General features: G+C 42.3%; 1 protein-coding gene across 5 annotated transcripts in view; it reads left to right on the top strand.

Moving 5' to 3' along the window:
• Positions 1–478: 478 nt before the first annotated feature.
• Positions 479–23,454, top strand: part of CARD19 (caspase recruitment domain family member 19) — a 56,043-nt gene continuing 33,067 nt past the window's right edge. For 2 of the 5 annotated variants that reach the window (XM_044683632.1, XM_044683790.1), the window contains exon 1: positions 479–575. In XM_044683632.1, coding sequence (XP_044539567.1) covers positions 560–575 — 16 coding nt within the window. In that variant the 5' untranslated portion in view covers positions 479–559. Of the gene's footprint in view, positions 576–6,938; positions 7,053–23,454 lie in introns of those variants that run through there. The other 3 variants (XM_044683736.1, XM_044683846.1, XM_044683683.1) reach the window with 3 other exon arrangements.

The raw sequence follows: 23,454 nt of genomic DNA on the forward strand, positions 1-23,454 counted from the left end.
GTCTTTAATAACAATTAGTGAAGGGGCAGCTAGGTAACACAGTGGATAGAGAGAATAAGTACCAGGTTTAGGAGATAGGAGTTCCTGGGTTCAAATACGACCTTAGACACTTCCTAGCTGTATGACCCTGGGCAAGTCACAACCCCAATTGCCTAGCCCTTTCTGCTCTTCTGTGGTAGAACTGATAAGATAGAAGATGAGTTTTTAAAAAAATAGCATAACAAACGTGTTTGCACATTGGAAGGGAACCCAAAGCATTTTCTTTTTTCATTACATAAATCTACTGTAGGTGCCAGCGAAGGGCATCCCCTCCTTTGAAGAACCTGGGCTGAATTTAGGTTGAGCTGATCCTCACCTGCAGCATTTGCCCATTTCCCCACGCTCCCTGCCGGTAGAAGCTTGCCTTGCACACAGCTTTCACTTTCACCTCCCAGAAGCCCGGCTGGTGGTTGTCTCTGTGCAAGGGGCAGCAGCCTAGCGTCCTGGGCGAAGCTGAAGGCTGAGCTGCGGCCGGCAGCCCCCGCTCCAGCCACTCGGAGCTCCTGCAGCCTCATGGAAGATGTTTGGCCGAAAATGTAAGTGCCCGGCATTGCAGGAAAATCCTCCTTCTGTCCAGGCAGCCGCTGACAAGTTCAAAGACCTTTTCCACCCCCTGAAACTGCAGAGTTGCTAATCAGGAAGAAATGGAAATGAGGGAGACATTTTCCTGAGAAAGGTCAAGTGCTTTTTATTTCCAACGTTGGTCTGAAGCCCACTTTCCCCTCTTGTACCTTTCTTTTCTTTTCCTTATTTACCAAATTTTTCCATGATCGGTGAGGGGAACTTTGCCCCTTTCCGTCTTTGGCCTCGTCATTTTCTTCCCAGATCTATTTCCTTGACATTTATTGGGATTTCACCAAACAAACCTCCCATTGTGCTGGGGCAGTGAAAGGCTCCTATGATTTGTTCTTTGCCAGCTGTGTGGCGAGTGGGACCTCTTTTCCTCAATTCTCATCTTAGCTTGCTCAGACCAAGATGCCAGCTCCAAGACTTCACTTCTGTCTTTCTGTCTTTCTTTTAAACCCTTAACTTCGGTGCATTGTCTCATAGGTGGAAGATTGGTAAGGGTGGGCAATGGGGGCCAAGTGACTTGCCCAGGGTCACACAGCTGGGAAGTGTCTGAGGCTGGATTTGAACCCAGGACCTCCTGTCTCTAGGCCTGACTCTCACTCCACTGAGCTACCCAGCTGCCCCTCACTTCTGTGTTTCTGATTAAACTTGCCAGACTGACTTTTGGGGCTCTGCACCCAAAGAGGAGACCCCCTCTATCCTCTTCTCTGTGATTCTGTGTCTGGGGTGTGGCCTCTGAAGACAATCTCCAAAAAGGAATTCCTGAAGCAGTTTGAAGAATGGAGGAGCTGCCAAATATGACTGCCCTTCAAAGAAGTCCCTGGGGGAGGCCACACTATTGGCATTTGGGTGTACAAGTTCTGGTATGTTAAAAATCAGAGGCATTCTAATTCTACCATTAACATCAATTGGGTACATAAAATATTAAATGTGCATATCTTGTGTTTTAGAACTCAAAAATGAAGGTATTGAAATTATGGGAAATAATAGCAAATTTTGTAGAAATTTAGAAAACAAGGAGAAACAGGAAACACATTGGATAGAACACTGATACAGGAAGACCTGGGTTCAAATTTGACTTCAGATACTTCCTAGCTGTGTGACCCTGGACAAATCACTTAACCCTATTTGTCTAACCCTTGCTTCTCTTCTGTCTTAGAAATGAAACTAAGACAGAAGGTAAGGATTTTTTTTTAAAGGGGGGGGGGTGCTGCAAAGAATGCAACTAGGTAGCTCAGTGGATTGAGAGCCAAGCCTAGATACAGAAGGTCCTAGGTTCAAATCTGGCCTCAGACATTTTCTAGATGTGTGACCCTGGGTAAGTCACTTAATCCCCATTGCCTAGCCCTTACCACTCTTCTGCCTTGGAACCAATACACAGTACCCCTTTCATTGTTTATTTTCTTTGGCCCAGAAAGGAAGAACCTTGCTGACCATACCCAAACAATTAATGATAATTAGGAATAGTCCTCAGCTCTTTTGATTCTGTGTTGATTCTCTTTCCCCTTGCACATACTGAAATGATTTCCATTTTCCTAAGTTGGGAGGGGTGGCAGGGAAGATGATAGTTGGGAAGAACATAAACAAGTGTGCTGGGATCAACTCAAAAGGTTCTTGGATTGTTCTGTTTTTCTATATGAGCATTTTTATACTCCAGAAATTGGCAAATGCTACAAACCAGAGCTTGATTTACTGTTTTGTTGATTGACTAGACTTAAATAAGTAATGGCAAAAATGTTAATAATGCAGATTAAACTTAAAAACTTGTGCATTTTCTAAGAGGACCAGTAGTTAAATATTTACCAGCATACCCCGAATGTGGGCTACATGGTTTGGCTTTTTTTTTAAGTACTAGATTTGACAGGCTTCAAATGCTATTTATACTGTATGACCTTGGGAAAATAATTTATGCTTTCTGGGCCTCAGTTTCCTGCCCTGTAAAATGAGGTGGCTGGTCAGTATAGAGCTTTGACATGTTGACCCCTTTCGCAGTCTGATGAAGTCTACAAATTACTCCTCAAAATGATATTTAAAAAAAAAGTTTTTTAAAGGTGGCAGAGTGGATAGAGTACTGGTCCTAGAGTAAAGGAAAACTCCTCTTCCCGAGTTCAAATCTGGTCTCAGACACTTACTAGCTGTGTGACCCTGGGCAAGTCACTGAAGCTTACTTGCCTCAGTTTCTCATCTGTAAAGTGAGCTGGAGAAGGAAATGGCAAACCACTCCAGTATCTGTGCCAAGAAAAGCCTCAAATGAAGATTATGAAGTTGGACATGACTGAAAATTACTGTACAACAGCAAAATAAATAAAAAAAAACCCATAAGATTACAAAGGAAAGCAAAAGTTAATGAAAATAAAGATGTCATTTTCTCCCTTCCCCACCAATCTAAATTCATGGTTATCCTGAAATCTATCCATAGACTCTTTGGGGGTCTGTAGACCCCAGCTTATATAAACCCTGCCCAGCTCTGTATTTCTGCTCCTTTGAATCCTGAGAACCCAGCCTAGGTTTACCATTGAAAGCTCCGTCTAGATTTACAGTTCAAGTCATAATTTAATTTTTGAGATTTCCATATCTGGTGAAAGAGTTCAGTGGGGTCCGCTTCCCCTCATCCCAGGCACAATCACAAACAATTGGTGGATGGGGGCTAGATGCTCTGCTCCACGCCTTTTATGGCTGGGCTATCTTTGGATTTCTTAAAAATACTCCCTCCTGACCGTGAACTTTGCTAGTGAATGACCTGGCCTTATTGCTATTATGTCAGGAAATGAAAGGACACTCCTCAGAAGGCTGTTGTGAGCCATTAGAGTAAGTACCTGCCAGCCCTTTGGTCTGCCTCAAAGAGCATGCCTGGGAACACATAGACTTGGCACTCGGTGCTTCTAAAGCTGAGCCCAGCTCTCCTTGTTTTTCTGCCCCACGCCCCAGGATATACCACCCTGATATCTGTTACAACATGGCCTAGGAGTAGATGATAGGGTCAAAGATTTCAAGCCAGAAGGAGCCTCAGAGGTCATCTAGTCAAACCCCTTCACTTTGCAGATGAGGAAACTGAGGCAGAGGGAGGTAACCTTGCAAGAGGTCACCTAGAAGGGAGACCTGAATCCATATCTGATTCCTGAGCCATTGCTCTTTCTACTCTTCTAGTCCTTCTTCTGCTACATGACCTTGGCAAGTCCCTCCCTTTCTCTTAGACAATGAGAGAACTATCACCGAGGCCCCTCACACCTCCAAAAGCCAGTGTTTTTCTGCTATAACTCCATACCCCAACTCCATTCCTGCTCTAGACAGCACGGGGGGTGAGGGTAGCAGGGGGAAGAGTACAAATAATGCCACTCTGGTTGCATGACCAAACAAGGTCATGATTTACCCATTTACAATGACCTGTACCTGTAGGGCAAAGTAAGGTGAGGACATTATTCCCTGGATTCTTTTCTGAATGCTCCATTTAACACTCCAGATGACGAGTGCCAATGATGCTTTATTTATCCACTCCTGGTGTGCCTACTAGGCCATGCTCTGCTTCTAGTGATTTAGTGGAATGAATGTTGAATTTGGAGCCAAGGTCAATGTCCCAGATTTGCTATTTCCACTTTATGACCTTGGACAAATCACTTCCTCTCAATGGGACTCAGTTTCCTCATCTGTAAAAGGAAGAGAGTAGACATGGAATATCTCTAAGGCCCCTTCCATCTCTAAATCCTTTGATCCTATTTATTTTTTGCATTTGCATATCATTATCTTTGGAGCAAGCCCCTGTGGCATGGAGCAGAGTTCTGAGCAAAGTCAGAAGTCTTGAATTCTAATAAATGATTATATCCTTGACCTTGAGCAAATATCTTCCCCTTTCTGGGACCACCGTTTCCTCATCTATGAAAACTAGGTGATCTTTAAGACTTTTCTGGCTCTAAGGTTCCATGTCTTGAAGGTTATATTCTCAGGAGGCAGAAGAATCTTTCAACATTAGAGTGATGTGGTAGACCCAGCTCAGACCTGGAAGTCTAGAAACTCCATTTCTAACCTTGGCTCTGCCCAGACAATCTGTATGACTTTGGACAAATCCCTTCCATTCTCTGAGCTTCTGTCTCCTCCACTGTAGGACCACAGGACTGCACTAGATGGTCTCTGAAGTCTCTTCCTTCTCTAAATGTTCATGGCTCTCTGTGACCTCTTGAAGAGGCTATAAAAAGTTAATCTTTAGGGGGCAGCTGGGTAGCTCAGTGGAGTGAGAGTCAGGCCTAGAGACAGGAGGTCCTAGGTTCAAACCCGGCCTCAGCCATTTCCCAGCTGTGTGACCCTGGGCAAGTCACTTGACCCCCATTGCCCACCCTTACCAATCTTCCACCTATGAGACAATACACCGAAGTACAAGGGTTTAAAAAAAAAAAAAAGTTAATCTTTGGTTCTTTGGGGTTTCCTGCAACACTTTTCACTTACAAATGTGTGACATGAGTGGGTGTGTTCAGAGCACTTGCGGCTCATGGCCAAGGCCAGGGTTTGGCATCTCCTGGGTGTGGCTACATATAGGCTGGTTAGGAAGAACTGACTCATGTATAATCCTTAACTCTTTTTGCCCTATTTAGCTTCCCTGTTTTGAACTAACTTCCCAAGTAGCCACATACACCCTAGGCTCTCTTTCTCAGGAGAACTTTTCTTCTTCCTCTGCAAGCAAGATCTCAATTTCCCCCATACGCAGCCCTCTCCTAGGAAAGAAAGTCTGGGGGCAATTGCTTTGGCCTCTCTTCCATTCTACCCAGATGGTGTACTAGAGCTTGGATCAAGAAGAAGGAATGCTAGAGATTCAATCTTCTGCCTAATGCAGGACTCCAAGGCACAGAATTCCTGATAAAAAGAGATTGTTAGGTAGTGAAAAGATCTCTGGACCTAGGTTCAAATCTCATCTCCAGTGTTTTCATCTATGTGGCCTTTGGCAAATTACTTGGCCTCTGTAGGCTTCAGTTTTTGTTTTGTTCTTTGTGACACTGAGGGAGGCACTCTTGATGGCTTCTGAGATCTCTTTCATCTCTGACTTTCTCTGATCAAGAAGAGGAATCTTATTAAGTGGTTGGACAGCTCCAGTTATTAGAAAGTTCTTACTTCCAATCCCTTCTATGGAACTGGAATCTGCCTTCTTAACTTTCATTCATTTGGTCTTAGTGGATCTCCAGAGCCAACTAGAATAACCTTTCCTACTTCTGAATAATTGCTCTGTGGTTCTCTATAGAAAAGATAATGGGAAAAGCCTTGAACTTGACTCTAAAGGACAAAGGTTTGAATTCTGACTTTTTTATTTTACTTAACCTCTCTAGATTTCACTCTCCTACTTTGTAAAACAAACAAACAACCCTAAAAAACAACCACAACAAATGATAAGATTGAAGTAGATCATCTCTAAGGTCCCTTCTAGCTCTAAACCCTGTAACTTCTTCTTCTTCTTTTTTTTTTTAATAGGCAATGGGGGTCAAGTGACTTGCCCAGGGTCACACAGCTGGGAAGCGTTTGAGGCCAGATTTGAACCTAGGACCTCCCATCTCTAGGCCTGGCTCTCAATCCACTGAGCTACCCAGCTGCCCCCCTATAACTTCTTATTCTGAGACTGGGCCATGGTGGAGAGCCTTCATTTCTATTAGGTCAGAGCCTGAACTCTCTCTCTTTTTTTCCTATCACTCTTGCCTGTTCCACTCAGTTCAGTCATATCCCTGAGCCTTCAGATCTCTAATCTTCAATTTACTGCTGCTGAAGTGTAGAAATGATAATTGGGTGTGCAGTTGGGCCATAACTTGCTCTGGGTCGCTGGAGCATTTTGCTTATTTTGTTGAGATTTCAAGCTTTCTTCTTTTCAAAGTCTAAGGGGCCAAGGGCAGACCATGGTCAGATTTCTCTCCTAGGGATAAAAGATGGTGCAGTGGAGCGGGCTTGAATCGTTCTGCTTTGGCCAGCTGGTAATGCCCGCTTGGGAGCTGTGGCTTTGGTGAGTAAAGAGAGAGAATGGAGTGGAGAGGGAGCTGGAAGTTCAGTAAGATGGGAAAGATAGTGAGAGGGATGACTTAACCCGGCCCAGCTGAGGAGGGTTCTAGGATGCCAGCGGATGCTTGTCTGGGAAAGGCTGGAGGTTGAGGACTCAAGTTCCTTAGGGGATTAGGGACTGATTGGATGGCGAAGGAGGCTGGGCTGAGGGTCCGAGGGCAGGATTCCCCGGAAGGGTAGCGTAGGAGCAGAGGAGAGCAAGGGCCGTGGACCGCTGCAAGCAGAGGACAGCTGGGGCGGGAGCGGGAGGGGTGGGGGCGGAGCCTGGGGGCGGGGACCAAGCTGCCCCAGCCCTGTTCTGCCCCGCCCCGCCCGTACTGGGAAGCCCGGACCGGGACTCAGACAGGAAAGTCTGCAGGGCTGGCCCGGTCCGGCTCCTGAGCCGCTGCCCCCGGGGTTCACCGCCACCATGTCAGGTCAGTGCAGTCTTCTCGAACCCAGTGACCGTGCTGGATGTCTCTCCGACCCAGCCCAGAGAATACAGGCAGGGGCCCAGGCTGGGCCGGGGGTCCTAAGCCAGGCCTGGGGGTCGAGTGAAAGGAAAGGAAAGGGAAAGGGCCATAGCCCCAGTATCCCGCAGTGGTGCCCGTAGCCGCGTGTGCTGGGTTTGTTTGTCTGTGTCCTCCAGGGCCCAGGAGAAAGGCGGGGTGGCCCTGGCTGGGGGACAGAGAGGGAGGAGCCAAGAGTGCCACATATGAAAGGGGAGAGGGCAGTCAGTGTGGGGAGACTGAGGGTACAGCCACCTCCCCTCGTAACCACCCCTGGCCCCCAGCTCCCGGAGTCCGGTGTGTTTTGTCCAGGGGTGGGCGTCACCCAACAGTGCCCCCCCCCCCCCCCCCCAGTGACCCAGGAGATGTTTTCAGTGGCCAGGCGGGCCTGGAGTTTTCAGTTTGGCCAATCAGGCTTGGGCTGGACACAGAGTCCAGGCGCATCCTTGGTACTGGCCACAGATTTTCTAGAGAATCCCTCTGCCAACAGGAACAGACGACAGTATCCGGAAAAGGAGAATTGAGTCTGACTCAGAGCACAAGACAGGGTTTTCCCCTTGGCTATTATTTAAAGTAAACATTTGCGAAAACCAGTGGCTCCCAGTTGTCAAAAAGCAACTTCCAGCTTTTACTCCCAAAAAGAATATTCCAGTGAGCTGTAGGAGGACTTCTCCCTCTTTCATCTGGAGGGGAGCGTTAGTCTACCTCTCTCTGGCCCCAAAGTATATGTTTAGAAACTTAACTCTAGCCCCTCGGAGCAGAAAGCTGACTTTTCCATTGGTCTGGGAAAAGACTTGTTGACGGTAAAGCTCTTGGAGAATTATTAGAGTACAGTAAGTGTAAGCTGGTATGAGGTGTGTGTGTGCAAGTGTGTATATCTATTGGGTTTCCTATAAATAGAGCTCAAAGGTTTACAAAGTATTTTAGGTACATAATCTCCTTTAATCATAGATCTGTAACAGGGTATCTTCATCCTTGTGTGTGTGTGTGTGTGTGTGTGTGTGTGTGTGTGCGCGCCATGTGTATGTGCCATGGACCAAGTTGGGAGGTTGGTGAAGTCTCTGGACTTTTTAAGTACATAAATTAAATATATGGGATTACAGAGAAAATCAGTTTTAATGAGATAAAGATTTGTTTTCCCATCTAAGTTCATGGACCCCCTGAAATGTATCCATGCACTCTAGGTTAGGAAACTCTGATGGTGGCTCAGTGGATAAAAAGTCAGACCTGGAGACAGGAAGTTCTAGGTTCACCTCTTTCCTCAGACACCTCTGAGCTATGTGACCCTGAGCAAGTCACTTACCCCCATTGCCTATCCTTTTTTGCTCTTCTGCCTTGGAACCAATATTTAGTGTCAATTCTAAGGCAGAAGGTAAGGGTTTTTTGGAAGAAAGAAAGAGAAAGAAAAATAAGAAATTCTGATTTACAAGAGACCCTAGAGATTACCTGATCTAACCCTAGTATTTTACAGATAAAGAAACTGAAACCCAAAGGATTTCCCCAAATTACATAGAATTGAGATCTGAACACAAGTCCTCTAACTCCAAATCCAGTGTTATGTCTACTATACCATACTATCTTCATGAAATTAACCACTTGTAGCATCATCCTTCTTCCAAATAACCCAGGATTGAAATCTTGGTCCTTTAAATTTTCTTCCCTCTCGGTCCTACTGTCCACTCAGCTGTCTGGTGGGGACTAAGAGACAGTTACATCTATTACTATTCTCATCTCAGAAAAGTGAAGTGACTTGCTGAAAATCATATAGGGTCATTAAATAAGAGAGCTGGAATTCAAACCCAGGGCTTTTGGTTTTTAAAACCTTTTTCCCAGCCCCAACTTTGGCTATTTTTTAGGTGAAGCCTCTGGAGTAAAAATAAGACTCCAGTATAAATAATGCAACAATCATAGGACTGACACAAAACGTTTTGCTTTGAATGATGACATTCAACTAAGAAGGAGAATAATAGGAGAAGCAATTATAGTACTGCCTGTGGCCTGGACTCTCTGCTAGGACTTGCCCTTCTCCAAAGGGTAGATCTCTGTTCATTGGTTCTTGTGCTAGCCATCATTGTTTCTGCCTTCTTGTCCTGGAACAGTGAGCATGAATTGCACAGAAAAAGTAGTTGACAAAACAAATGAGACACTTAAGGCTCAAGCATTACAATTCCAGCTTGCTGTACCCACATTCAGCCTATAGTGCTGAAACTCCACCTCCCTGCCCGCCGCCCCCTTCCACCAGTGTTACTGACAGGCCGATTCAGATTACCAAGATGGAGAAAACCAGGTGACTTCCAGGCTCTGGTATCCCAGTTGCCAAAGCATGTTTAAAGCAGCATGCATCAAATACCCAGGAGTGCTGGTGAATTTAGATATGAGTGAGTTGGTGCATGCCAAGTCCAACTCAGCTATTATTGTCATTGCTGTTAGTCCTCTTGTATAGAGAGACTTTCACTGCAAGTCTTCAGTTGGCCAGTGGTTGTGCCTAACATTTATTTTAGTTCCTAAGCCTGATCATGAACGTGAGCCCAGCAAAGGAAATGCTTTCATGTATTAGTAATATTGATAATAATAACTCACACTTGCAATTTGTTCCCCCCCAACCTTGTCAGGGCAGACGATGCAAGTATTACTTCCTATAGTTTACAGATGAGGAAATGGAGGCTTTGAGAGGTTCATGGATTTGCTCATGGTCACACAATACAGGTGGGATTTGAAACCAGGTTTCCCAGCTCTGAGGAAAAATTCATAACCTCATTATGCCAGGTTAGGAATTTTAAGTTCCATTATGTTTGACAATTTATGTTCCATTAGTTGCTTTTTAAAATATATATATATATGCATATGTATATACATATACACACAGCTTATTTTAATTGCAACAAAAGGTACATGGGATCATTTCTTAAAATAGTCTTTAGTATTGTAGGTATAAAGATAGAGTTAACAACTGGATAGCCTTTTCTGCTGAGGCATCAAGTTTGGGATTTCTGTAGCCAGAGCTTGATTGGCTGCCTCTGGAGATTCCTGAGAAAGCTGTTCTTGACTGACACCCAGAGGGAAGAAGACTAGATCCTCAGATGGCATCTTTTATATTCTTGGCATTCGAGAAAGAATATTTTAAAAGATGTACATTATATTAACAATATATCATGTTCCTTCCCCTCCTTTCCTCCTCAAAGCATATGGGTATACCTATGTTTCTTACCCTGTTCTCTTTCTCATTTTTATCAAATCAAAATTGTATCCTACTTACTGTAGGCAAGGTAAGGCAAGATCATCTAAGCCCTAGTCACTGATTTACTCTAGGGCCTTGGCCAAGACCCTTTGTATCTCTAGACCTTTACCTACAGTTTGCTCATCTGTAAAATAAGTTTAAGACTAAGCCTCCTTCTAACACCAGTAGTCTAGGATTCTGCCTTTCTGTATTGCTTTGCTGGGTACAGTACCTTGAAGTACAGGCTTCTTATGAGCCCAGAAAGCCTTTCAGAAACTCTCAGCTCTATTTTTTTTTTAACCCTTACCTTCTGTCATAGAATCAATACTAAGTCATTGGTTCCAAAGCAGAAGTGTTAAGGGCTAGGCAATTGGGGTTAAGTGACTTGCCCAAGGTCATACAACTAGAAAGTATCCGAGTTCAAATTTGAACTCAGAACCTCCTGTCTCCGGATCTGTCTCTCTATCCACTGAGCCACCTACCTGCCTCTCAACAATTTTTACTAAGCATCAACCATGTACTTATTACTGAGATATAAAGATGAAAAGTAACAGTCTTGGGACTTGAACTGCAACATGTATAAGAAGAGTATTGAGCCAAGATAATAAAAAATAATATTAGTAGCTAGTATTTATATGGCAGCTGGGTAGCTCAGTGGATTAAGAGCCAGGTCTAGAGACGAGAGGTCCTAGGTTCAAATCCGGCCTCAGACACTTCCCAGCTATGTGACCCTGGGCAAGTCACTTGACCCCCATTGCCTACCCTTACCACTCTTCCACCTATAAGTCAATACACAGAAGTTAAGGGTTTAAAATAAGGGGCAGCTGGGTGGCTCAGTGGATTGAGAGCCAGGCCTAGAGAGACTGGAGGTCCTAGGTTCAAGTCCGGCCTTGGACATTTCCAGCTGTGTGACCTTGGGCAAGTCACTTGACCCCTATCGCCCACCCTTACCACTCCTGGGCTAAGGACGGTCCCTAGCCCGGATGAAAAAGGAGGAGGGTTGGGTGTGGGGCTAGCAACCCCACCCTGTAAAAACTACATCTGCTAAAGAAACTGCAACCTAAAGTAGGGGCAGCTGGGATAGCTCAGTAGATTGAGAGCCAGGCCTAGAGATGAAAGGTCCTAGGTTCAAATCCAGGCTCAGACACTTCCCAGCTGGGTGACCCTGAGCAACCCATTGCCTACTGGTTGTGGCCCTATGCTCCTAGAATGGAATCCCAGGATAAAAAAAAAAATTATATGGAGCTTTAAGGTTTACAAAGCACTTAACAAATATCTCATTTTGGCCTCACAATAACCCTAGGAGATAGGTGCTTTTATTAGCCTTATTTTGCAGATGGCTGAAGTAACATCCAAAATCACCCAGTGAATAAGTATCCAGTTGAATTTAAGCTTGGATCTTCCTAACTTCCAACACTATTGTATCACCTAGTACTGATTAGGTTGGAGGAGATAAGTTACTCCTACAATCTTTGTGGACGGAGAGATGGAGAGATATGGCTAGATAATAGTAGTTAGGTAGATTCAGGATTAGTTGAATGGCCAAGTGCATTGGTGTAGTCACTGGTGGATAGAGTAATGGCCCACAGGTGACAAGCATTTCCTCTGTGGTAGGCACTGGGGATACAAATACAAACCCCTCCCCCCAAAAAAGACAAAGCCTGCCTTCAAGGAGTTTACATTCTAATGAGGAAAAATAACACACTCGATGGAGCTTTCAAGGTTGGGGTGGAGGATTGTATTAAGGTATGGTACTGAGATCCAAAAAAGTCAGAAGCACTACTTGGAGGAGAATAAGGATTGGCAGGTCTGCGTCCTTTCCCAAAATGTAGCAACTGTAAGGGAAGCAGCATGGTAGAGAATGTTAGGGGGAGAAGGCCTTAGGGCAGTGATGGTGAACTTTTTAGAGACCCCAGTGCCAGGGTCCCCCCAGAGACCAAGTGTCATGCCCCTTCCCCTCACTGAGTGCTGGGCATGCCCTGCCTCCCCATTTACCCCACACAGGGAAGGGAGGGAATGCTCCCATTGGGCTGCTGGGCAGAGAGTCAGGTGAAAAAATGTCATCAGGCACAGTGGAGAGGGGGAAGGGAAGCAGTTCTGCCAGAGTCCCTCTGCCTTTCTAGTAAATGAACTCTGAAGGGAAGTGTGGGTACATGCCCATAGAGAGTGCTCTGTTTTCCGTCTTTGGCAACTGTGCCATAGGTTCACCATTACTGCCTTAGGGGAAGATGACTATTCCAAATCAAGAGAACCTCAGTGGTGAGAGAGGTTCCATAATGAGGTTGCGGTCAGGAAGACAAATGTTCAAATTATACCTCTGACACTTAATTGTGTGACCAGGACAAGTCACTTAAAATCTTTGAAACTTGATTCCTCATCTGTAAAATGAGGATAGTAATACCCATAGTACCTATCTCACAGAGTTGTTATCTCACAGATGAGAATATACATAGAAGATTTTATAAACCTTAAGATGCTAAGGGGCAGCTGGGTGACTCATAGGATTGAGAGCCAAGCCTAGAGACAGGAGGTCCTAGGTTCAAATCTAGCTTCAGACACTTCCTAGCTGTGTGACCCTGGGCAAGTCACTTAACCCCCATTGCCTAGCCCTTACCACTCTTCTACCTTGGAGCCAATACACAGTATTGGCTCCAAGACAGAAGGCAAGGGTTTAAAAAAAAAGATGCTATTCAAATAACAACTAATAGTATGGGATGTTAACTTGGATAGAATCCTCTAAAGGAATGCTTCAAGGATTTGTTGTTGGTCCTGTGCTATCCAACATTTTTTTTTAATCTATGTCTTAGAAAAAAGCATAAGCAGTTGTTTTAGCTAATTTGCTGGTGACACAAAACTTGGAGACACAGCTGGCAACATGTTGGATGAGAGTCAGGATCCCACAGAATCTTCCCTGGCTAGAATGTTGGGGCCAAATCTAAATAAAGTGACATTTTGTAGGGCTAAATGGGAAGTCTTGCCCTTGAATTCAAATGATCAACTTCACAGGTACAAGATAAGGAAAATGCAGCTCTACAGCAATTCTGTATTTGTGGTGGGCATTATAACAGGGATTCACTGTCTGGGTATGGTTTGAAGTAGGTTTTTCAGTTCTGTGAGCTTTTGTGCAAAGTACAATAAGAAATTTGAGGAGAGCAAGACAGAGAGGGACCTTATGGAAGTGATAGCCTTTGAGCAAAGACTTCAAGGAAAATCTGGATTTCAGCAGGTGAAGATGAGAAAGAAATATATTCCAAGTGTGTAAGATTGCCTGCCTGTCCAAATGCACAGAAGTGAGAGGGAAAAGAATGAAATGAGGAAATAATCATAACAACAATAGTAATAATTGATTTTTATATAGGGCTGTAAGGCTAGTAACATTATTATCTTTTCAAAAATCTTTACCTTCTATCTTAGAATCAATACTAAGTGTTGGTTTCAAGGCAGAAGAGTGCTAAGGGCTAGGCATGGGAGTTGTGACTTGCCTAGCTGGTCACATAGCTAGGAAGTATGTGAGGTCAAATTTGAACCCAGGACCTCCTGCCTCTAGGTGGTAACATATTCTTTCATTTGATCTTCACAATATCCCCCATGTGGTAAGTACTACAGGTACTTACATTTTACATTTGCAGAAATATTACCAAAGCTATTGTCAGGTGGGATTTGAACATATTCACGTATAGCACCTTTTCCATACCACCATACTACATATTGGTGGTTGTAGTCCAGTTTGCTGTAATGCAGAGTGTGTGAAAAGAAGTAGGGTGCAATAAGTCTGGAGAGGTAGGCTGGATGCCATATATATTCCCCAACTCCATCTGCCTAGATGGAAGGGCAGACCTCCAAAGAGCTTAGCAAAGCTGGCCATTTAGAATTAGCCTGGGTGGGAAATGTTGAATTGTTGAGCAGCTGGTCTGTTTTTACAGAGGATTTTGCTTCTGCCCCATGTTCCACTTGTCCAGTTGGGAACCAAGCATCATGCATAAGTCTCACATTTCTCATGCTACATCACTGACTGTATGCATTTGGCCCATAACAAGCCAAAGAAGAGAGGTCAGAAAATGGCTACAGACCATTACAGACCTGTTGAATGAATTGATGATGTTCAGCCTGGAAAAGAAAAAGCCTGGGGTGGCAAGCTCCGTCTTCAACTATTTGAAGAGCTACCATGTGAAAGAGATTTTAACTTGTTTCATTGAGCAACATAGGACAGAGGTACAGGGGAGCATATTTAGGCTTAAGATCATGTTGGTTATAGTATTTAGTAAGTGTTTAATAAATGCATTTTCATTCATTCAAGAACAAAATATTTTGGAATTAAGGGGTAGATCTTGGACCTGTGATTCCGTTGGTGTGAAAGAACTCCCAACTGATGAAGCTTCCTCTTCTACTGAAGGTCAGCGCTTTCTCTGCAACTTAATCTTAGAGAGTTGCCTATAATACTGGGATATAAGACAACTTGCCCAGAGTCATGCCTATATCCAGTATGTATCAGAAGCTAAATTTGAACTCAGATCTTCTTAACTTCAAGGCTAGATTTCCTTCCACTATAACATTTGTTGTTCAATCATATGTGACTCTTCATAACCCCATTTGGGGTTTTCTTGGTAAAGATACTGGAATGATTTACCATTTCTTTTGCCAGCTCATTTTACAGATGTAAAACTGAGGCAAACAGGGTTAAGTGACTTGTCATGGATCACACAGATAGTAAGTGTCTGAGGCCAGATTTGAACTCAGGAAGATGAGTCCTTCTGACTCCACACCCAGCACTCTATCCACAGAGCCACCCACTATCAAAACATTTAGATATGTCTCAAAGTAGAGTGGGCTACCTGATAAGGTTGTAAGTTTTCTGTTCCTAGAAGTGTGCAAGCAGGACTTAGCTAGCCACTTGTCAGTAATAATATAGGGAGGTTTCCTGCTCAGTTCAGGGTTGTACTATGTGAAATTTTGGAGTGTCTTCCAGTTTTGATGTTCTAGGATTCTATGTCCCAGCTTTCTAATAGTAAACTTTGGCTTGCAGTAGTCAGCCTAAGAATGGTTGTAAAGTGGAAGTGTCTTAGGTGGATATCAGATGCTACAATCCATCTAGGAACTCTTCAGGGCCAAGTAAGCACCAAATCCTTTATCTTGGGAACAAAGTTTATTTAACAAAAAAGGAATAAAGGTAACTGGATAGGTATGACTCTAACTCTATTCACACTATCTCCACCCAACTTCTACCTGGTCCCTGCTTAGGGAAGCCTTCTGTTTCTTCTTTGGGCCCTACTTAAGCTTCCCTATGCTATCTAAACCCTTTCCCAAGCTATCTGACTTAATCTAATTCCCACCAATAATTAATAAGAAAGAAGGGGGGGGGGAAGCCCTGGGTCTGGTTGCTGTACTAAGTAACCAAAGTTATAGATGGAAAGCTTTGGATTACCTTAACCAATAGGAATTTTGACAGCTGGACCACTGGCAGATGAAAACTGGACAAGGTGAAATTGGTTTCCTCCAAGTAAATCCTCTACCTGGATGCTAAGGACTTCTCCACGAAATCCTGACTCTCCAGGGAGAATCCCATAGAACAAAACCCTCCTTCAGTTTGCAATTGCAGGCAGAGAAACAAAACCTCCCTCCAGCTTGGTCAAAATCCAAGAAGGAAGTGAAGTTCAGTTATTTTCAATTGTAGACCCACAATTCCTTTCTTACCCAGAATCCTTTCCCAGGGTTTATCTCAAAATTCCCTTCTTTCTACTAACCCTAGAAACAGACCATCCCTAACTTATTCCTACATGGTGAAGATACTTTAGTGTTTCTTTCTGTCTTCCCATTTGAATAAGGTCATCCTCAAAACCAGGATTTTAAGGTACTGCCCAACATCCTTTCCTCCTTCAATATTACTGTAGTCTTCCTCTCCACATAGTGCCTGCCCTGCACAGGGCCTCTCCTCCCTTCTAGCCTCCAAAAAGCAAAGCCTGTAATCTAACGTCTGGTTTGTGGATCCTTGCCTTGGAGTCCAGAGGAGATTTTGCATGGTGTCATTACCTCTAACCAAATGTGTGTTTACTGAAGTTGCCACAGGCTATCCTAGCCCTGACTTTGTAGTTTATTATTTCAGAGTCACATAAAATGTTTGAGCTAGAAGGGATCTTAGAGGTCCTATAGACCAACCAAGTCATTTTGCTGTTAATATTAATTTTAGAGTTAGCATATTTTAGTGAACAGAGTGCTAGCTTCCAACTCGGGAAGATCTGGGGTAAGGTACCACCTCTGACATTTAGTGATCATGGGCAAATAACTTAAATTCTTAGGGCCTGGCACAGCTCATTGAGACCATAAGTTATAAAACAGAGATCCACATAAAACAAACAAACAAATCTCTTACTTTCAGGGCAGCTAGGGTAGATAGAGTCTGGAGAGCCTACGTTCAAATCCAGCCTCAGACACTTCCTAGCTGTGTGACCCCAGGCAAATCACTTAACCCCATTTGCCTAATACTTGACCTTCTCTCTTAGAGTTGTTACTAAAACAGAAAGTAAGGGTTTAAAAAAAAAAAAAAAAAGACTTACTCCAGGCCTGACACTGTATCCACTGTGCCACCTAAGCAATCCACTAGAGATCTACATTGATAGAGGATATTTCCTCAACATAAGTCCCATATGTAATTAAAAATCACAGGTTGAGAAAAGCATTAACAATAATAATAATTTATTTTTGTTTCTTCTTAAATTTTTAATTTAATATTTTTACAATGAACAAAGATCCTTTTTTTCTCTCCCACTTCAAAAAACCAAAACAAAACGCTTGTAACACATACGCATAGTCCAACAAAAAAGCAAATTTTCACATTGGTCATGGCTTAATATTTGTATGTGCGTGTCATTCTGCACCATCACTGCTCTCTCAGGAAGTGTGTAGCAAGCTTCATCATCAGCTCTACAGAATTTCCATTGGTCATTGTGTTGATCAGAACTGTCAAATCTTTGAAAATTACTAGTCTTTACAAGCATGCAGTATAAATTGTTTTGTTTTGTTTTGTTTTTTGATTCTGGTCACTTCACTCTTCTTCAGTTCATGCAATCTTTCTAATTTTCTATAAAATCATTTCATTATTTCTCATAGCACAATAGTATTCCATCACATTCACATTATAGAACTTGTTTGGTCAGCCCCAAATTGTTATTATTGTTGAGTCATTTCAGTTGTGTCCAACTTTGTAACCCCATTTATGGTTTTCTTGGTAAAGTTACTGGAGTGGTTTGTCATTTCCTTCCCCAGCTCATTTTGCAGATGAGGAAACCAAGGCAAACAGAGTTAAGTGACACCCAGGATCACATAGCGAGTAACTGTCTGAGGCTGGATTTGAACTCAGGAAGATGAGTCTTCCTGACTCCAAGTCCATTGCTCTATCTACTATACCACCTAGCTGCCTTCCTCAAGTGTTAGCTATTTTCTAATAATATCATTATTAATATTAATCATTATGTGATTGATGTTATTATGATTTAAAACCATTATTGTGCATAGTGCATTAGGGTTGACAAAGCACTGTGCATGTTTGATCTCATTTGATCCTCACAATAACCCCGTGAGTTCAGTTGTGTAATAGTAGTGTAATTGTACAACTATTTCCATTTTACAGTCAAAGATACTGAACCTCAGCGATGTAAAATGACTTGCTCAAGACCATACACTGGTAGAACTGGGATTAAAACCCAGATTTCCACTGGGTAGGATTTCTTGTGGCATCTTAACACAGATTATGAAAATGATATTCAACAGCATATTTAGGGGGAAAGTGTGCAGCAGAAGTCTGTAGTTCTACACATTGCACTCTAGGTCCTGAGAATACAAATACAAAAATCAGACATTTCTGCCCTTATGGAGCTTACATTCTATCAAAGTGACATAACATGGTTACAGATAAGGAAGTATAGAGTAGATACAAAATAAATACAAAATGATTTTTAAATGGGTATGAGAAGAATAATAAACAATTGGAAAATCAGAAAGGAGGCGGGACTTAAGCTGATCCTTGAAGGGATTCTAAGAAGGGGGTGTAAGAGAGAACATTCCAAGGATGAGACCCCAGCCTGTGCAGAGGCATGATGACAATCTATAAAATATTGTACACCTACAGTCTGTAGCCACTCCCAAATGAGTGTGGCAGGAACCAGCTGGAAAATGTATTTGGGAAATATTTAACAAAATAAATAAAAATACAATACAACATAGATAACATTAGTTTGTGCTTTTCTAAGCCAATCAGTGGGTTCTCTGAGATCTGTTTCCATTTGGCTTTTTTTTTTTAAACCCTTGCCTTCCCTCTTAGTATGAATTCTAAGATAGTACTAGGCAATCAGGGTTAAGTGACTGCACCAGGGTTATACAACTAGGAAGTGTCCAAGGACAGATATGAACCCAGGTTTCTTGATTCCAGATCTAGCATTCTCTCCACTCTGCTACCTCTCTGCTTTGCCATTTGAATTTCACACCATTGTTCTATAGAAGGGAAAGCTCATAGGTCAGTTTGGTTGGAACATAGAGTTTGTAAAGGGAAATGGTGTGCAATTTGCCTGGAAATATAGGCGGGAGATAAAGGACTTTTTTTATCCTAGAGGCAATAGGGAGATATGAGCTTCTCAAGCAAAGGAATGACATGATGAGATCTGTGTTTTAGAAATATCAATTTGGCAGCTATGTAGACACTGGATTGGAGAGAAGGAAGACCAAAGAACAGTAGAAAGCAAGACTGCAGTCAATCAGCCAGTACTGATTAAGCTGTGTGCCCAGCACTGTGCTAGAACCTGGGGAAACAAAGAAAATTTAAACAGTACCTCCTCTCAAGGAGTTTATGTTCTATTGAGGAAAACAACATGTACACATATAAGAAAATACAAAATATATAAAAGTAAATATAAAGCAACTGAGAGAACAGTGGTATTGAGGCAAGCTGGAGTTTGCCTTGTTGGAAGGGGTTAATAAGAGCATTTGTGTTAGTTACCACCATCCCTTCCTTCCCAGTAGATTTTTTTAAAGAGTGCATTAACACAAAGAAATAGCCCTCTTGGAGAGTCGCTTTCTCTGTATGCTTACATAGGCCAAATCCCTCTAAAATGTGGGGCTAAACCAGGAGGGAATCAACTCTCTTAGCTTCTCCTTGAAACTTCTAACAAAGTACAGAGCAGAGAAGTAGGACAGACTCAGAAGCAATGTATAAATCCGGAACACAGAAGATCCCTCAAGGAATAAAAACAGACAACAAAGCTGGATTTTAAGGTAACAGGGAAGGGACTCTTCTAGTAGAACTATTCGTTGAAGAATTATTCTCCAAAACAGTGAGCAGGCCAGTCAAGCAGTATGGGTCACCCTGCAGAGGGATGAGAATTAATGCGGCTGAACTGATTCAGCAGTCAGAAGATAATCGCTCCCTTTGATGAGCCGATACCAGTGTCTTTGGAGGTTGAAATCAATTAATAGACTTGGTTCTGGGTGGAGGCACCCTGCCACTGGCTTGACAAATTCTGGGTGGCATCTTGCAACATCATTGTGGCAGGCAGCAAGGTAGAAGTGAACAGAACATTGACTTTGAAATCAGAGGATTTGGGTTCATATCTCATCTCTGATGCTTTCTCTCTGTGAGACATTGGACAAGTCACTTAACCTCCCACAGCCTCAGTTTCTTCATCTGTAAAATGGAAGGATGGATTAAAGAGCCTCTGAGGTTTAGATCTATGACCTTTATGACTTGCTTTTTTTTTTTAGGGCATTCTTATTTGGAATTATATCGTTATGTCTATCATGTTCATGTTTTTACCATCATGATATTCTAAAAGGAAACTGGAGTCTTGAAGAGGAAAGTGAAGGACCAACAGGAATGAAGGGCTCAATAATACCACATCTATCATATACACAATTTTTCCACTTGGGTCTGGGTGCCCTGTAGGTGTTTGATTAGACTGGAGAGGTCACCAGGACTCTTCCTTGCCCCAGATTGCCCCTACCTCACATATCCACTTTGTGATCCTAATTTGTCTTTTTCTAGAGCCTAGAACTTCATGCACTTTGGAAGCATGTTGCCAGTTGTTTATTTTTCATTTGCCTTTTGTTTTTACTTCTAAAAAGCTAAAACATTGGTTGTACACATTAAATCTTGGGGTTGGCACCTTTATGCAAAACGCCTTTATCCAAGGTCTGCCCCTCCCTAGTCACCAGTTTAACGATTTTTCACCACTCCTTTGGCATGGCATAAACATGGCCAACTACAAGGAAGTTGCCATTGGATGCTTGTTATATATGTCCTCCATTGCAATTTAGTGTGCATCTGTAACTACTCCTACAGCCGCTTCATTTGTATTTTGGCAACTGGTTATGACTGTTACCTTTCTCCTTCCAGAGTAATCCTGATCAAATCAAAGCCATAATTTGGGGCAGCTAGGTAGCACAGAGGTCAGAGTGCCAGGCCTGGAGTTGGGAAGACCTGGATTCAAATATGACCTCAGACACTTCCTAGCTCTGTGGCCCTGGGAAAGTCACTTAACCCCCATTGCCTAGCCCTTGTCACTCTTCTGACTTAGAATTCATACTGAAACAGAAGGTAAAGTTTTAAATTTTTTTAAAAAGAAAAGTTATAGTTTTTACTAGGTTTATATACACTAAGACAATTAAAGAAAGATGAAAAGGACCCATATGTACACAAATATTTTAGCGACTCTTTTTGTTATATTAAAGAACTGAAAACCAAGGGATTACTCATCAAATGGAGAGCAATAGAACAAATTATGGTGTATGAATGTGCTGTTGTTGTTCAGTCATTTCAATCGTGTCTGACTCTTCATGATCCCATTTGGAGTTTCTTTGACAAAGGAAATAATTTATCATTTCCTTCTCCAGACAGTTAACAAAACTGAGGCAAACAGTGTTAAGTGACTTGCCCAGGGTCACACAGCTACTAAGTATCTGAGGACAGATTTGAATTCAGATCTTCCTGACTTCAAGCCCACTATGCTCTATCCACTGCACCACCTATGAAAATAATGGAATACTATTGTGTTGTAAGAAATGACAAAAGAAATAGCTTTAGAGAAGCCTGGGGAAATCCTATGAACTAATGAAGGGTAAAGAGAACAGAACTAGGAGAACAATTTCTACAATGACATCATGTTAAATATAAATAACTTGAAAATATTTAAGAGCTCTCATCAGTACAATGACCAAGCAAGACTAGCCAAGTTATAAATGCATTGGTATGGTAAATATGGAGATTAGTTTTGCTTAATTATGCATATTTGTTACAAAGGATTTGTTTTTATTTTTTTAGTGTGGGAGAAGAAAGGAAGAAGTATAAGGAAGAGACAGCCTAGCAATAGGGTTACCAAAGAGTATATTTGGGGTATTTTTAAAAAAATTAACAGAGCAGAAGGAAAGGCATCAGGAAATAGACTAGCATGACAACTTTGAAAGTTACATGTTGAAAATTATGGTATATGATGGTGATGGAATACTATTGTGCTATAAGGAATGATGAATCATGGATTTCTATAAGAACTGGAAAGACCTCCATGAACTTATGTAGAGTGAAATAAGCAGAACCAGGAGAACACTGTACACAGAAACTGAAACTTTGTGGGACGATCATACGTAATCGACTTTGCTACTAGCAGGACAATCCTGAGGGACTTATGAGAAAGAACGCTATCCACACCCAGAGAAAGAACAGTAGGAGAAGAAACACAGAAGGAAAACATATGATTTATCACTTGTTTGTATAGGTATAGGATGTGAGGTTTTGGTTTTTAAAAGATTACTCTGGGAGCAGCTGGATGGCTCAGTGGATTGAGAGCCAGGCCTAGAGACAGGAGGTCCTAGGTTCAAATCCGGCCTCAGACACTTCCTAGCTGTGTGACCCTGGGCAAGTCACTTGACCCCCATTGCCTAGCCCTTACCACTCTTCTGCTTTGAAGCCAATGAACAGTATCTCCAAGACAGAAGGTAAGGGTTAAAAAAAAATTACTCTACTACAAAAATGAATAATATGGAAATAGGTTTTGAGTGATGATATATGTTTAACTCAGTGGATTTGCTTGTCAACTCCAGGAGGAGGGAAGAAAGAAGGGAGGGAGAGATAATGAATCATGGAATCATGGAAAAATATTTTAAAATTAAATTAAATTCAAAAGAAAAAAGTAAGTTCCATGTTGAGGCAGCTAGGTGACTTAGTAGAAGAAGGTCAGGCCTGGAGTTGGGAGGTTCTGGGTTCAGATTTAACCTCAGAAACTTCCTAGTGACCCTGGGCAAGTCACTTAACTCCAGTTGCCCAGCCCTTACCATTCTTCTGCCTTAGAACTGATACTGATATTAGAATTAATACCAAGTATCAGTTCTAAGGCAGAAGAGTGGTAAGAGCTGGGCAACTGGAATTAAGCAAGATACATGTTTAAAAGAAAGAAAGTTACATGTTAAATTTATTGTATACCTAAAGGGAAAAAGAAGTTGCAAGTAATCAGAGATTTACACCTTCATGTATTATCTTCTTTTTTGCCATTCTACTTTGTGTATGAAAGTGCTCACCTTTCTTTGTTTTTTTAAACACTTTCCTTCTGACTAACGATTCTAAGGGAGAAGAACAATAAGGGTTAGACAATTGGAGCTAAAGTGACTTGCCCAGGGTCACACAGCTAGAAACCTTTATTTGTTTTTGTTTGTTTTTGTTTTTGTTTTTTAATTTTTATTTTTAGAAATGATTCATGTTCTTACTCTCCCCTCTATCCTCCCTCACCCCCCACCCCTATAGCTGATGCACATTTCCACTGGTTTTTACATGTGTCATGATGAAGACCTATTTCCATATTATTAATAATTGCACTTGGGGGAGGGTGGTCATTTAGTCTACATCCCAAATCATGTCCACATCAACCCATGTGTTCAAGCAGTTATTTCTCTTCTGTGTTTCTACTCCCACAGTTCTTCCTCTGAATGTGGATAGCGTTCATTTTCATAAGTCCCTCAGAATTGTCCCGGATCATTGCATTGCCGCTAGTTTTATTTGTTTTTTAAGTTCAGAATTTAAAAAAAAAAAAAAAAAGAAAAGAAAAACTTAGACAAAAGAAAAGCTATTGCATGCTCTGGTTG

This window comes from Gracilinanus agilis, chromosome 1, assembly GCF_016433145.1.
Source record: "Gracilinanus agilis isolate LMUSP501 chromosome 1, AgileGrace, whole genome shotgun sequence".
NCBI lineage: Eukaryota > Metazoa > Chordata > Mammalia > Didelphimorphia > Didelphidae > Gracilinanus > Gracilinanus agilis.